This window comes from Siphateles boraxobius, unplaced genomic scaffold, assembly GCF_051911475.1.
Source record: "Siphateles boraxobius isolate OS27281-9 unplaced genomic scaffold, OSU_SipBor_1 2, whole genome shotgun sequence".
Classification (NCBI taxonomy): Eukaryota; Metazoa; Chordata; class Actinopteri; order Cypriniformes; family Leuciscidae; genus Siphateles; species Siphateles boraxobius.
This window is the reverse complement of record NW_027508810.1, coordinates 6,661,119-6,676,742: the sequence shown is the minus strand read 5'-3', so window position 1 is coordinate 6,676,742 and position 15,624 is coordinate 6,661,119. Positions and strand designations below refer to the sequence as shown.

The 15,624-nt window shown below is 40.0% G+C and overlaps 1 protein-coding gene and 1 long non-coding RNA gene across 2 annotated transcripts; both read left to right on the top strand.

The window, feature by feature from the left end:
• Nucleotides 1–5,268: 5,268 nt before the first annotated feature.
• LOC143744332 (uncharacterized) lies at nt 5,269–6,007 on the top strand. The gene is made up of 2 exons (XR_013205834.1): nt 5,269–5,379; nt 5,620–6,007. It is a non-coding gene; the product is annotated as an uncharacterized LOC143744332 (long non-coding RNA).
• A 4,378-nt stretch (nt 6,008–10,385) lies between these two features.
• LOC143744327 (protein NYNRIN-like) lies at nt 10,386–13,509 on the top strand. The gene is made up of 2 exons (XM_077235755.1): nt 10,386–13,179; nt 13,467–13,509. Exon 1 carries the CDS (start codon nt 10,482–10,484, stop codon nt 12,375–12,377), a length of 1,896 nt encoding a protein of 631 aa, XP_077091870.1. The 5' UTR covers nt 10,386–10,481; the 3' UTR covers nt 12,378–13,179; nt 13,467–13,509.
• Nucleotides 13,510–15,624: the final 2,115 nt, after the last annotated feature.

Genomic DNA, 15,624 nt, shown 5'->3' with positions numbered 1-15,624 from the left:
TATTTTGACCCAAATTTTGTTTATTTTTTTAATCTTTAATTTGAGCAGATGCCTTTTACCTTCATCATCACTGTCATCGTCAGAGCCTATGGTAATTGTGAATAAAACATCACGTCATTGTGTATCAGACATTGCCACATTGTACAGAAAAAAATACTTACACTATTACATACCTCGTGTCGATAGCGACCCCATACACTTTTTACAACAACAACAACAAAAAATTATTAGAAAGCAGTCATTCTTTTATATATATATATACAAGCTTTTTATTGCTTTTTACAATACAGATTGTTTCAAGGCAGCTTTACAGTGATAACAGGAAAATAATGCAACACAAAGTTTGTTTCCAGAAGAAAATACCGTCACAGTCCAGCTTAAGTAAGTTCAGTTTCATTTTTGTTGTAAAAAAGTTATTAATTTAGTTTATATACAGCCGCTCTGGAGAAAAACGTGAAGTCATCGTCCAGCTCAGTTCAGTTCTCATATAATGGTGTCAATGCAGGCAGATCAATAATATTGTTGAATATTGAATTAAATGTCCCCAACTAAGCAAGCAAAAAGCCAATGGCGACAAAGGCGAAAAAGGTGACAGTGGAAAGGAACCAAAACTCCATCGGGTGACAGAATGGAGAAAAAACCTTGAACCCAGGCTCAGTCGGGGTCTAGTTCTCCTCTGGCCAAAGAACGAACAGTGTATGATTATGATTCAGGCAGCATTACAGATCAGAAGTGAGATTGGATTGGAACAATCAGAATATTATCCAGTTCCATCTGGATGAAGATCGGAGTCACACGGGTATGGAGACGAGTTTACTTACTATACTTACTAACTTTACTTCCTTTACTTACTAACTACATGTACTTACTATAGGGTTGGGTTAAGGGTTAGTTTCACGTAATTATGCATAATAGTATTACTATTAGGCTGATTGCAACCAGCTTTGTCTCCGAAAGGCAGTTTATTCGTTTTATTTTGATTGCAATCAAGTTTAGTTTTGTTTGCTTTCTTTTCGTTTGCACTTCACGCTGGATTTTTTCCTTTTCTGTTGTTTGGTTTCCTTTCACATACAGTGCTAATTTATTTTGTTGCCATTTTATCTTTGATATTCTTTGTTGCTATTTCTGTTTTGGGTTTGATCTATTGCAGCTTTATTATATTATCAATTTATTTTATTTCAGTGTATTATGCTGTTTTATGAAATCCCCTTCATTCACTGTCCCGTTATTCTGGTGCCATTCAGACGCTATTTATCTGCTTTTGCTGCATGTGGTGTCATCAAGGGGGGCCTGAGTGCTATAGTCGCCACATCACCGTGTCCTTAAACTTTACTTAGGCCGTTTTTTTTTCTTTGACTATTATTCCATGTAATTTGTGTAATCTCTTTAGTTTAGTGTAGTGTAGTGGTTAATGTGTTTTTACGTTCTCTCCAGGAGCCAGTCGGACTTTGCTGAAAGTGTGGAACAGGGGAGGCTAGCTTCTTTCTTTTGGTAAGTGTGTGCTTCACACGTGCTGGTGTGCCAACAGAACTTCCCCATGGTGTATGTGCGTGGTGTTTGATTTGGTGTGAGTTCAGGTGGGTTTGGATAACCTTCTGATTTGCAGCCGGCCTGCCTTGTTCCCCCCTAAACTTGGCCCTGGAGAATAGGTTATTTCTATAATTTTGACTGTGCAAAGAGTTTTAATTGATGATAATTGCTTTTATAATAAATCATGTTTTTTGTATTGCAACTCATGTCTCACCAATTGTATTTATTTGCCTTCAATTGGTAAAACTTACCTGTGTGTCCTTATTGGGAGTATTTCCCTGGCATTCCACAAGGGTGGCGTAGTCAGATTAAATTAATTGTGATTTACGTTTCCCTCCATTCGTTAATGTCACACTAGCATTGTTCAGGAAGCAGACACACTCTGTCAGTTTAAATCTAGAAAAAAAAACATATCTTTAACATGGCATACACATAGCACATCAATTTCTATAATTCAAATAATGTAAAATGATTATTAGGCTGCATAAATAAGGTCAGCCGGAACCAGGAACACGTCCTATAACACCAGATGTACTTGTTACATCATAAAAAGAATGGCATCTACGCTAATATTAGTCTCTCTGTTTATTCCAAGGTTTACCGCAAGACCACAACGCATCCCTGAATTGCCAGCAGAGACCGTGTCAACTAGACTATCACTTGCGAAGGCCTCATCGACAAGACAAAAGTTGTTTTTTTTTTACTGTACAGATGAAGGGCCCTATCATACACCCGGCCCAATGTGGCACCAGGCGAGATGCAAGTGTTTTTTGCTAGTTTCAGCCCGACGCAGTTATCATTTTCACGGCCTGTACCACGTTTTATAAATAGCAAATGCATTTGCGCTGATTTGTGCGCCCATGAGCGTGCTGGTCTGAAAATGAGGTGTGTTCAGGCGCATTGTTAGTGCGTTGCTATTTTGAGGCAACTGAAATAATGACTGCACCATTGACCAACTGAAACCTGGTCTAAAGTCAATGGCTCTGTGTTTTCTTTTGTTGTTAATTAAAGGGTGCATGAGTAATATGAGCCTATAGGCATGTACACAACGCGTGTACACTTTGCTTATTACACAAATAGGGCGTAGCAGCACACAAACGTTTTTAAATTTGAAAACTTAAAGGATTAAAATGTAAAAGAATAATATTGTGATGGTGGAATCTGGCTTGTCCCGTACATGGTCTGCTTGCGAGCTTTAACCTCGCGGACGAGCAGATCCATTTGCTCTCTGGAGAAGCGTGATGAGACTCTGAGTGGTTTATTGCACGTTACGCCCAAAATACGCCCATTATTCATTAAGAGAATAGGGACAACCCTTTTACACCATGTGCCGGGTGCGCCGACCATTTTTCCCATCGTTAAACTAGCAAAAGTGGATTCCGACAAACTAAGTGTGCTTTAGACCATGCGCTTTTATCCTTAAAATGGGTTCCGAAAAGTTAACAAAATTATTCCATTTCACACAGATCCACGGAAATGACTGAAAACTGACTAAACAAATGACTGCGTTTTTGAAGTTTACACGGAAATGATAATGGAATTGCTTTCAAAACTTGTTTTCAAAAACTTGCTCTCTGAAACCTACTTCAAAGTTTGTGTTCTCAGGCCACCAAAACGTTGTGTAAATGAACGGTTAAACCAAACTGCTCAAAACAATAAAGCTGTGTAAATCCTTTGATTGGCTCAACTATTTCACATCCCAATCACATCACCAAGCTTTAAAAAAAATACATTTGTATGTATTAATATGCTTGGCAAAATCTTGTCCTTCTTGGGAATTTGAATGAGGTCACATCCGACCAAATTGCTCCTAAAACAAAGCTTGCTGCAAGCTCTCGCTCACATTTCTCCCCAGAGATGTAAAAAAAAGTGGTTCAAAACTGGAGTGGAAACATCAAGCCAGCCCCACATGGGGTTCCAAGTCAGTAAAAGAGAGCTCTTGGCTAGGACGAGAGCTTTTTTTCTTCTATGGAATCATCCTTGTGAATGGGGATGGGGAATGCATGCAGTGGATTTAGAGCATTGTGAACTCAGAGAAGTGTGATTTCCTCTTCCTGGCTGCAGAGGTAGCAGAGGAGAGAGGTAAGTAATCCTGGCTCAGGATGGAAGAGTTGGACATGGATGAAAGAAGAGACCCCAGCGGAGAAGAGAGAAGGAATTAGGCTTTACCACAAGGGGGGGGGGGGGGTATGAGCTGATGGTATGAGAAGCCTTTGTTGAGAAGAAGCTGACATAATCTTGCTTGGATGTTCATGAGGGTTGCAGAATAAACGTCATGCTGATTCAAAATACCTTCTTAATCTTCTCGCTGTCTTCGAATTTACTCATTAATGCAGTCTTAAATGCAATATTTATTGTAGATGAATTTATTGTTCATTGTAGACCTTCAAAGTCTTCATATGTCACCGTTTTCTAGCCAGAATGCTTGGGAAGAAAGACATCTGAAAAAATGGCTGATGCTTATGAAACAATAGTCAAACATCCTGAATAATGTCTCATCAAAACATGGTGGTATCAAATTTTGTTGGGATTAAAACCCTTTCTTAGAGCAACTACTTGTTGTGTCCGAGGTTCTTTATCAAGGACGTCAGCCCACACTGATTTGTTTTAAATAAAATAGTAGGGGGCAAGCTGTGGGGTAAGCAGCTTCCTCAATAAAGAGTCAGTGTAATCCGTCTTCTCATTTTAAATTTATTTGATTAAAGCATTTGTCTTAGACATGTCTTCCTCAATGGTACATTTAATGAGTGCTGTGTAATTTTCTGGCAAAGAAAATGTTGGCATTGCAAGGATGGCACAGCACCTGCTAAATAAGATGTCCAGCTGTGTGACGAGATTTACCAAATAAATCTGATCACACAATAAGTAAAACCTAAATATTTAATTAGCTTTACAGTTAAAGAGTTCATGTCTTGTCATGTACTTCTTATTCTCAAAGGACATAAGTATCTCATAATGGCAGAAACTGAAAATACAATTGCAACACAAAATAAATATATAAAATGAACATCTGCGGCAGAAAATGATTTTGAATTAAAAAAAAAAAAGTTTGGTTGCAACGCAACGTCTTAATTCAGTAAAAATAACTCACTCATAAAGAGTCATTTCGCTCTGTAAATGGCGATGTAAATGGCCACACTGCACAAGTGAGACCAGGTGTAGTCTGTTTGAGGCCAACACACCCAATTGAAAGATGCAGACAACCACCAAAGGTGACTCCCAAATGTTACGTCACATCTCAGACGTTCCATGACCCGACAAATTGCCGAAAAACAGTGAAGTAGCATTATCAGGTGAGTGTCTGCTTCTTTAGATGAGGTGCGTTGACCTTATGCCGGGTTCAGATGTAACAATTGGCCTTATTGCTTTAGTTAAATGAATTAAAAATGGGGTCAGATTTAACTGTGAGAGATAAGGAGTGTTTAAAAAGAAAAGATGAAAAACAAAAAAAGTGAAGAATAGTGTATTTACAATGAACACAAGGAACTTGAAACAAAACTATTAGAATAACTAGAATAGCTGTTAAAGTGGAGTCCTTTTGCACCATACCATAAAACAGTCCATAAGAATCCTAGAGTGTTGAAAGTAACCAATGTGAATGTGTCCAACAGTGTATATGTGACGGATGTAAATATTCCTAATGTGAATGTATGTATTTCACTAATTATCCTTGTCGATTTTTATTTATTTACTTTTATTTTAAATAGTCTAAGGAAATGTTTATTTTTCTTTTATATCATTAGTGTTTAATTTGGAAGGGGAGTTTAATGTGTTAGTATTGACGTTGTGACGTCATTTCTGAGCAGCTCGCGCTGCGTCCTCAGACTGCTTTGTGCACGCTGAGGAGAGGTAAGCGGTTAGAGGTGTTCCTCCATATAAGCTTATAAAAGTTTGTAGAAATTCGACAAAGTACATAATATGCATTAATATTATTGTTAAGACTGTTATAAAGGTTCTAGGAAGTGTTTTATGAATGGATGGATAGGATTGATAGTTTTATTACTAAGTACAGAAGTCGAGTATGTGTGTGTGTGCGTCGACAGAACGTGGTGATTGTAACCGATTGATTATGGTTCTTAATCTGTGCAGGTGATACAGTCAGAGAGAAACATTTTTCATTGCCGTCTCTCTCTTTAATCCATCCAGGTATGGTTTACATCTGTTTAATTTTTCAATGTATTCATTTTTTATCAACTTGGTTCTTTTCAAATTAATGAGTTATTTAGAATTGGTTGCAATAGATTTATTGTGTTTAGATAAATGGTTGTGACGATTTATTTTGCACTCAATGTTTGCAACATGTTTTCATTTATTGTATTTTTGATGTTATTATCATTGTAATGGTTGCTGAGACTGCTTTGTGCACGCTGAGGAGAGGTGATACAGTCAGAGAGAAACATTTTTCATTGCCGTCTCTCTCTTTAATCCATCCAGCACCATCCAATGCTCCATAAGAATAAACCTTCAGTCAGCAGCAGTTCCGGTATCCTGTATTTTCTATGAGTGACAACACACCACACAACACAACGCAGATAGAGTACAACGGTCAGAATGGGACCGGTTACAGTGGTGCCGTGACCCGGATGAAGATCAGCTCGTCTTCCAGGATCTTCGTCCATGGACCAATGCCGTTTGGTCACCGGCTCAAGGTTTCAATGAACAGTAACACAAATAGGTTCATTTTTGCTGAACTGGACATTTCACTTCATAATTAGCGCCACTAATTTGACTTTTTCCCCTTGGTATCCTTTAATCATTTGTTGTGTTGGCGCTTAAGAGTTTTTCTTTACATTTGAGGTTTACATTACTCATTGTTTGGTGACCTGCATGTTAATGAGGAATGATGGCACATGGTTTCAATGCAGAAAATTTTAATGCTGATGGGAACATGTCAGATTCAAGTTTTGGGAGAGGTAGACTTTTCAGTGAGCGTACATTTACACCTGTTGCAGGAAGGGGTAATGTAGAACGAACATCACCTGAACTTTGTTCCACTCGAGTAACTGAACAACTGAACTGAACACCTAGTCAGTTACGGGGTAATCCATTATCAGTCTGCCCAGACTTAAGTGATCCAGCATGGTATCATCTTATAACACACATTGCTCAGGAAGTAGGAACGACTATAATTTCTGCTCAAAGTGGGGTAGCTTATGGGGAAAGAGCAACCAGCAACGCACAGACTCAAAGTTTAGGTGCAGGTCAGACATTCTCAGAGGCACCCTCACTTAATTTGACAGGAGTTAAACTAGTCATGCAGTCTGAAGCAAAAGAGCCCCCTGTTTTCCGAGGGGATGGAACAGATAAATTCAGTGTGCATGATAGGGAGGATTTAATGGACACTTACCTGCGGAAAAGAGGCATACCAGTGTTGGAGCACCATCATGAAATCCTTTCAAGGCTGATGGGTAAAGCCAAAGACATTGTTAGAATTACCCTCCGCAGTAACACTTCCCTAAGACCCTCTGAGAACCCAAAAGTGATATTTGATATTCTGAAACAGCATTTCAGCGAGGTCAGATATTCCTACATGCCCTTAGCTGATTTCTATGGCACAGTGCCTGTTGCCGGAGAAAACCCAGTTGAATACTGGGTCCGTTTAAATAAGGCTGTGGATGTTGCAGAGGAGGCTCTAACTAGGCTTGGGCGACAGATGGATAATCCATGCCAGGAGGCAGCCATGATGTTTGTCAAACACTGCCCAGACCCAACTCTGTCAGCCATTTTTCGCTTGAAAGCGCCAGATAAGTGGACAGCGAATGAGGTACAAGAGCATCTTGACAGATATAACACTGAGCAAAAGGAACAGTTGGCTGTCAAATCCAAGCATAACTTTGTTGTGAGAAACGTTACGACTCATACCCAGTCACCTATGGAGGGTGAGGTCGCCATCAGTGTTTTTCCTGTTGTGTCACCTGATAACGTTAATGCAAGCACGCCATCTCATCCACAGAATGATGATAACTGCATGAAGACGCTCATCGGTTTACTTGACCGTGCTCTTTCCCAGAATAGTGAAGCAGAGATGAGGCGCCCTCGGCCAAGCCAACCCCCTGTGAGAGCATGTAAGGTATGCCATTCCTCTGAGCATTCAACTTTAGCACATTGTCGACGACAACGACTTTGTCTTGCCTGTTTCCAACCTGGTCACATAAAGAGGGATTGTGCAAATATCCAACCCAGCGATCGCAATCAGTTTGCACAGCTACCTCAAGGTTCACGACTTTAAAATAGTCGACCCACACCTGGAGAGGGGACGTGTGGGTAGAGTGGAGTAAACCCTCGAAAATGCTGATCTTATGCAAGTTTATGAAAGCGCCTGTGCACAAGCTCCTGCTGAAGTTAAAGTGATTGCACAGAATATGCAATCCCTTGAAGTGTTTGATAAATTGTTTTATGCACCCGTCTGTGTCAATGACAAATTCCAGATGATGGGAATGTTGGACTCAGGATCTATGGCATGTACTTTCAGTGAAGCAGTAGAGAGCAGAATGCTGAGTGAGGATGTGTTGCCGAAGCCCACACAATTGCCACAGGAAATAGTGTTAATAGGCTGTGGAGGTAAAGAAACTAAGCCAAAATGCATGTATGAAGTTGAGCTGAAAGTGTATGGCGAGCGATGTTTAGTACCCGTTCTAGTTGTGCCAGGACAAAGGGACGACTTGATCATTGGTACCAACGTGATTAAGTTCCTCATGCACAGGATGAAGATCAGTGATGATTATTGGAGGATTGTGTCTAACAGTGTCTCAGAGCCATCTTCATCGTGTGAACAATTTTTGGATGTCATGGCAAATACTTGCCGCTGGAGAGTTGGAGATCCACCCGACAAGGTTGGGACTGTTAAGCTTCAGCAGTCAGTTACCCTAATGGCCAAAAAAGAGCACCTTGTCTGGGGGAGGCTGCCGAGTAATGCTGCTATGTCACCAGGGAGTACTGTAATTGTGGAGGCCACTTCTTCCAGATCCATGCCACGGGACATCATCGTTGGCCGAGTTGTTACACCGTTGTGGGGAGATCGTTGGGTTCCTCTAAAAGTTACCAACCTTTCAGACAAACCAGTCACCCTAAGAAGAAATCGTAAGCTTGCAGATGTGTTCCCATGTCTGGCTGTGGAAGATTTTGAGCTGTTGCAGGGTTTCAGTCATGTACAATTGCCCACATCCGAGAATTCTTGTCAACTCGGTGCCACAGCTGATCTTAAACAAAGACTAAAGGCCGCAGGTCTCAGTGACATCGACATTGACGCATGCTCTGTCGAGGGTGCAGCAAGAGAAAAGCTTGTTCAGATGCTTGATAATTACCATGATGTATTTTCTAAGCATGCTCTGGATTGTGGGGAGGTCAGCGGTTTTGTCCATCGCATCCGCTTGACAGACGAGCGTCCATTCCAACTGCCATATCGTCGAGTACCACCCGCTCACTATCAAAAATTACGCCAAGTTCTCTCAAAAATGGAAGAACAAGGAATAATTCGGAAATCAGTGAGCGAGTATGCTTCGCCTTTAGTTTTAGTTTGGAAGAAGGATGGTGGCTTGAGGATTTGTACGGACTTTAGATGGCTGAATGCCAGGACCATTAAGGATGCACACCCGCTCCCACACCAGTCTGACTGTCTTGTTGCCTTGGGTGGAAACACTCTCTTCAGTACTATGGATTTAACGTCAGGCTTTTATAACATCCCCATGGCTGAAGAAGATAAAAAGTACACAGCGTTTACTACTCCAGTAGGACTTCATGAGTACAACAGGATGCCTCAAGGGTTGTGTAATAGCCCAGCATCATTTATGCGCATGATGTTGAGTATCTTTGGAGACCTGAATTTTAGTAGTCTGCTGTGTTATTTAGACGACCTACTGGTTTTTGCGCCTGACGAGAATGCAGCTCTGGAGCGGTTGGAGATAGTATTCCAACGACTGAGGAGCCACAATCTCAAGTTAAGTCCAAAAAAATGCCATCTGATGCGAGCATCCGTTAAGTTTTTAGGCCACATCATTGATGGAAATGGTGTTTCTGTTGATCCTTCAAAGGTTGAGGCGATAGTCAAGCTGTCAAAAGCTGATCTCATGGAAGAAGATGGGTGTACTCCATCAGTGAGGAGGATTAAGTCTGTTTTGGGAATGATCCTCTACTACCAGCACTTCATCCCAAATTGCTCCTCCGTAGCCAAACCGCTCTTCTCCCTAACAGCTGGACAGAAAAAGAGGACAAAGGTCAGAACTGAGGCTAAGGCAGGCACATACAGAAAGCTCAAGCCAACTGACTGGACTTTAGAGTGTGATGATGCCCTTTATAAACTGAAAGAGAGCCTACTGCACAGTGTGGTCTTAGCACATCCCGACTTTTCTCTTCCATTAATCTTGTCAATTGATACTTCTCTGGATGGACTTGGGGCTGTGTTGTCGCAAGTACCAGCAAGTGAGGAGAAAGCTCGTCCCATTGCATTCGCAAGCAAGTCCCTAAGTAACTCTCAGAGGAGATATCCGGCTCACAAACTCGAGTTTTTAGCCTTAAAGTGGAGCGTGTGTGAGAAATTCAGTCATTGGCTAAAGGGTCACACGTTCACTGTATGGACGGACAATAACCCGCTCACTTATATTCTCACCAAGGCTAAACTCGATGCTTGTGAACAGCGCTGGGTGTCTAAGCTTGCTGCTTACACCTTCGACCTCAGACATATTGCCGGAAAGAAGAACACTGTGGCTGACGCTTTGAGCCGAGATCCTTTCTCTAAATCAATCAGTCACAGGCTCATCACAGAGCGATATGGCAGCTTACTCACTGAAGCTGCAGGTGTAACTGAAGATGGAATTCAAGACACTTTCCGTTTACAAGTGGACAGTCTTCATGTGTTGCTTCAGCCGAATTCTGCAGTGTCCTGTGATCACACAGCAGTCGGAACTCATTTGAACCTCCATAATCAGTGGGAGACTGTAACTGAGCTGAGGGCTATGCAGGCAATTCAGGCCATTCAAAATGCAGTACCGCTTGGGTATGACACAATTTCAGCAATCCCCCTTGAGGAGATCCAGCATGGCCAAGATTCAGATCCGGTCATCTCAAAACTTATGCCCTACCTGAGTCAGAAGAAGCGACCATCAAGGCGAGAGAGGGCTGGAATGGATGCCAGGGCTCTAGTTCTTCTTAAGCAATGGGATCGGCTGAAGATTCAAGATGGAATAGTCTATCGTGTCTCTAAAGATCCTCTAAGCAAGCACAAGAGGTTTCAACTTGTGCTTCCTTCGTGTCTTAAGATTAAAGCCTTAACTGGTGTACACAATCTTGCTGGACATCAGGGACAGTCAAGAACTCTCCAGCTAACTCGACAACGCTTTTTCTGGCCTAGAATGGAGCGTGACATAAGGGACTATGTCAAGTGTTGTCAGAGATGTATATTGGCCAAAACACCAGAGCCATCTGCACGAGCCCCACTTGAGAGCATTAGAACGTCTGCCCCTATGGAGCTAGTGTGTTTGGATTTTTGGAGTGCTGAGGACAGCAAGCAGCGTTCTGTGGACGTATTAGTTGTGACTGATCACTTTACAAAGTTGGCCCATGCCTTTCATGGTGTAAACCAGAAGGCAAAACAAATTGCAAAGAAGCTGTGGGATCACGTCTTTTGCATTTATGGTTTTCCAACACGCATTCATACGGATCAAGGGACCAACTTTGAAAGTACCCTCATTGCCGAACTGCTCAAGCTGGCAGGTATTGAGAAATCCCACACTACAGCATATCATCCGATGGGAAACGGTGGGACCGAGCGGTTTAATCGGACCCTGGGCAGTATGCTTCGTTCTCTGCCTCTCAAGGAGAAACACAAGTGGCCCGAGCAGATACAGACTCTGACATTCGCATATAATGCCACTGTACATGAGACCACTGGTTATGCCCCATTCCAGTTGATGTTTGGTCGCATCCCAAAGCTACCTGTTGATGTCATGTTTGGACAGGTGTTGCATGACCCGGTGATTGTTGACCATGGCAGCTATGCAAAAACCCTCATGTCTTACCTGCATGAAGCAGCTCGCATTGCTCAGAAACACACTGAAAAAGAACAGAAAAAGCAGGCCAAAGGTTACAATCGGAAGGTTAAGGGCACATGTTTGAACATCGGAGACAGAGTGCTCCTTTCAAACAAGAGTGAAAGAGGAAAGAAAAAGCTTGCCGATAAATGGGACCCAACTGTCTATACTGTAAAGGACCGGAACCTTCAGACAAACATATACAAACTTATTGACGAAGAAGGCAAATCCAAAGTGGTGCATCGAAATCTGATTTTGGATATCAGCTTCCTACCCATTGAACCACCTCAAGACGACAAGGACATACAATCTGATGCTGACAATATGGAGAGCGAGTCTTGTGTGTCTGAGTTCTCTGACTCGTTGGAAGAGGAGAGTTCTGATGATAGAACGAGGGCATGGGTACTTGAAGGTGAAGAACAGATTGAAGGTCAAAAGTTTATGGATGATGATGTTCTGGAATCTGATCATTCAGTCCACAGTCGAAGAAGTCTCTGCGAACAAAATCCAAGTGTCTCCGAACAAAATCCCAGTGAAAATGAGGCTGTTGGGGGTTCTGATCGGGTACCTTTCATAGAGACCGAATCTTCTGTTAGTAATCCTGACTCGTTAACAGAAACTGTAAATGACACATCCGATAACAGTATTACAGACACACAAGCACAAATTCCAACTGACACATTGGGTGTTAGGACCCGTGCAGGAAGGGTGGTCAAAAAAGTTAACAGTTTAATTGAGTCAATGGCACAGAGACCATTTTATGTTCAGAGAATGGGGTCATCTTTAGCAAGGAGATCAGGATCATTTCTTTCTTTATTTTAAAAGGTATTTGATTCTATGAAAATACTGTGGAAATTTATACAAGATGTGAATTTCAGGAAGTGTAATACAGGCCAGATTATTGGATGTTGTACAAGGCAGCATACTGTTCTAAGAATATCTGAGACTTGATCAACCTTGGATTTTTCTTAACCTGTAAAGCGGGTAACTTACGATGTTGAACTGCGAATGAGATTCGTTGTAGATCTGGTTCTGTTGGATCAATTTTTGGATTATTTGGTCAGGATATTAGTGAAATTCAGGAGGGGTGAATGTGACGGATGTAAATATTCCTAATGTGAATGTATGTATTTCACTAATTATCCATCTTGTCGATTTTTATTTATTTACTTTTATTTTAAATAGTCTATGAAAATGTTTATTTTTCTTTTATATCATTAGTGTTTAATTTGGAAGGGGAGTTTAATGTGTTAGTATTGACGTTGTGACGTCATTTCTGAGCAGCTCGCGCTGCGTCCTCAGACTGCTTTGTGCACGCTGAGGAGAGTTAAGCGGTTAGAGGTGTTCCTCCATATAAGCTTATAAAAGTTTGTAGAAATTCGACAAAGTATATAATATGCATTAATATTATTGTTAAGACTGTTATAAAGGTTCTAGGAAGTGTTTTATGAATGGATGGATAGGATTGATAGTTTTATTACTAAGTACAAAAGTCGAGTATGTGTGTGTGTGCGTCGACAGAACGTGGTGATTGTAACCGATTGATTATGGTTCTTAATCTGTGCAGGTGATACAGTCAGAGAGAAACATTTTTCATTGCCGTCTCTCTCTTTAATCCATCCAGGTATGGTTTACATCTGTTTAATTTTTCAATGTATTCATTTTGTATCAACTTGGTTCTTTTCAAATTAATGAGTTATTTAGAATTGGTTGCAATAGATTTTATTGTGTTTAGATAAATGGTTGTGACGATTTATTTTGCACTCAATGTTTGCAACATGTTTTCATTTATTGTATTTTTGATGTTATTATCATTGTAATGGTTGCTGAGACTGCTTTGTGCACGCTGAGGAGAGGTGATAGTCAGAGAGAAACATTTTTCATTGCCGTCTCTCTCTTTAATCCATCCAGCACCATCCAATGCTCCATAAGAATAAACCTTCAGTCAGCAGCAGTTCCGGTATCCTGTATTTTCTATGAGTGACAACACACCACACAACACAACGCAGATAGAGTACAACGGTCAGAATGGGACCGGTTACATATATACAATCCAACTGTTGTGATAATCCAATAAATCCAAGTATGCTGGAAAAGTAAGTCCTTAAAAGTAACTCTTCTATCCAGCAGGTTGGTGATCACCACGTGTTCGGTTTGATTATCAACCATGTTTGTTTGCCATGTAGTGGCAGGACTAGTTGTCCTTGAAGAGTGACTAGGTACTTAAGTAGTGATGATTTATGACCATGTTATGAGCAAGAACTACTAGTGATCTGGACCATTGTTTTAAAGTGAAAAATAAAGACAATTTCTAACATCTAAGCACATTAATGTTGTGATTAGTAATTAATTAGTAATTCTTTATAATTTTTCATAATTACCTATTAGTTCTTTAATGATGCCAATCTCATTAAGTAATTATTGATTACCAAAAAAAGGAACTATCTTAGTCCTAATTCGATACTACTTCCTGATTAGTTAAGCTTGTTTCTTATATTAGTTAATAGTAGTAGCTGAAGTGTTAATGTAGTACTACTCATTAGTCCTGCATTACTTCCTGCATAGTTACCTATTAATGACGGACCATTATTCTAAAGCAGGGGTTCTCAACCTTTTGCAAGCTGGGACCCCCCAAAGCTGGTTCATTGCAGTTGGGGCCCCAGTACCCCAGTACCCCCGGCCCCACCCCCCACACCACCTTGCATAGATAGATAGATAGATAGATAGATAGATTGATAGATAGATAGATAGATAGATAGATAGCCCTAGGCTATTATTTTTAGGCCCACATTATTATTATTATTATTATTATTATTATTATTATTATTATTATTATTATTATTATTATCAGTAGTGGTAGGTAGGCCTATTATCATTACTAGGCTACTGTTATTATTGGCAGTAGCACCAGACTTCTAATGTGAGCTTGCAGGCATTATTATTATTATTATTATTATTATTATTATTATTATTATTATTATTATTATTATTATTATTATTATTATTATTATTATTATTATTATTATGAGTAGTAGTAGGCCTATCATCATTACTAGGCTATTGCTATATAATTATATGAGGTTACATGCTTTATTGTTATTATTATTATTATTATTATTATTATTATCAACAAGAGGGCTATTATCATTACTAGGCTATTGCTATAATTTGGAATTTGCACCAGACCTCTGATATTAATTTATGCTTTATTATTGTTATTATTACTAGGCCTAAAAGTAGGCATCATCTGCATTTTTTACAGAAGCTTGCAGGTAGGTGATGTTAATGTGAGACCTGAGCCTGCTTTGCCTTGCAAAGATCCTCAATTCTTGGCTCAATGCTTCATAAACAAAGCCTCAAATCATCCTCGATTCGTGCACAATTGCGGTATTTCGTTTTGAGTGCAGTCATTTGAGAATCCTGCCTCACACAAATATGTCGACGCAAAAGGAAGGAGAATCTCATAACACCACAAAAGTCTCCAAAAACACCATTAGAAGTCGCTGGATTTGTCGCTTTTGACGAAAATAAAATAAAAAAAAATATCGCCAGGAATGGTTTGTTTGTGTTATAATCAGTGCTTGAAGTGGGGGGGAATGGTGGCTGTACTCTCTTTGCATTGGCAAATCATGACATTTTACAGTGAAAAACAAAACTTGGAGATATTGCTGTTACAATAATTTATTGTTATTTATTTATTAACAACATAAATGTATTTAAACATGTTTGTGTGTTTGTGGCTGCGTGCGTGCGTGTGAGCGTTTCACAAAAACTTAAGGAAAGCTTTAACAGTAGCCAATATTCTGACTAGTTTATTCGTTATATATATATATATATATATATATATATATATATATATATATATATATATATATATATATATATATAATTCTGACATTCAGTGTGGAGTTCAGGAGATTGTCTTGACCAGGACCACACCCCTAAATGCATTGAAGCAACTGCCATGTGATTGGTTGATTAGATAGTTGCATTAATGAGAAATTGAACAGGTGTTCCTAATAATCCTTTAGGTGAGTGTATATATATATATATATATATATATATACAC

Excerpts from the sequence above, each read along its gene's own strand:
- LOC143744327 (XM_077235755.1), top strand. The coding sequence starts at position 10,482 with ATGCAGGCAATTCAGGCCATTCAAAATGCAGTACCGCTTGGGTATGAC.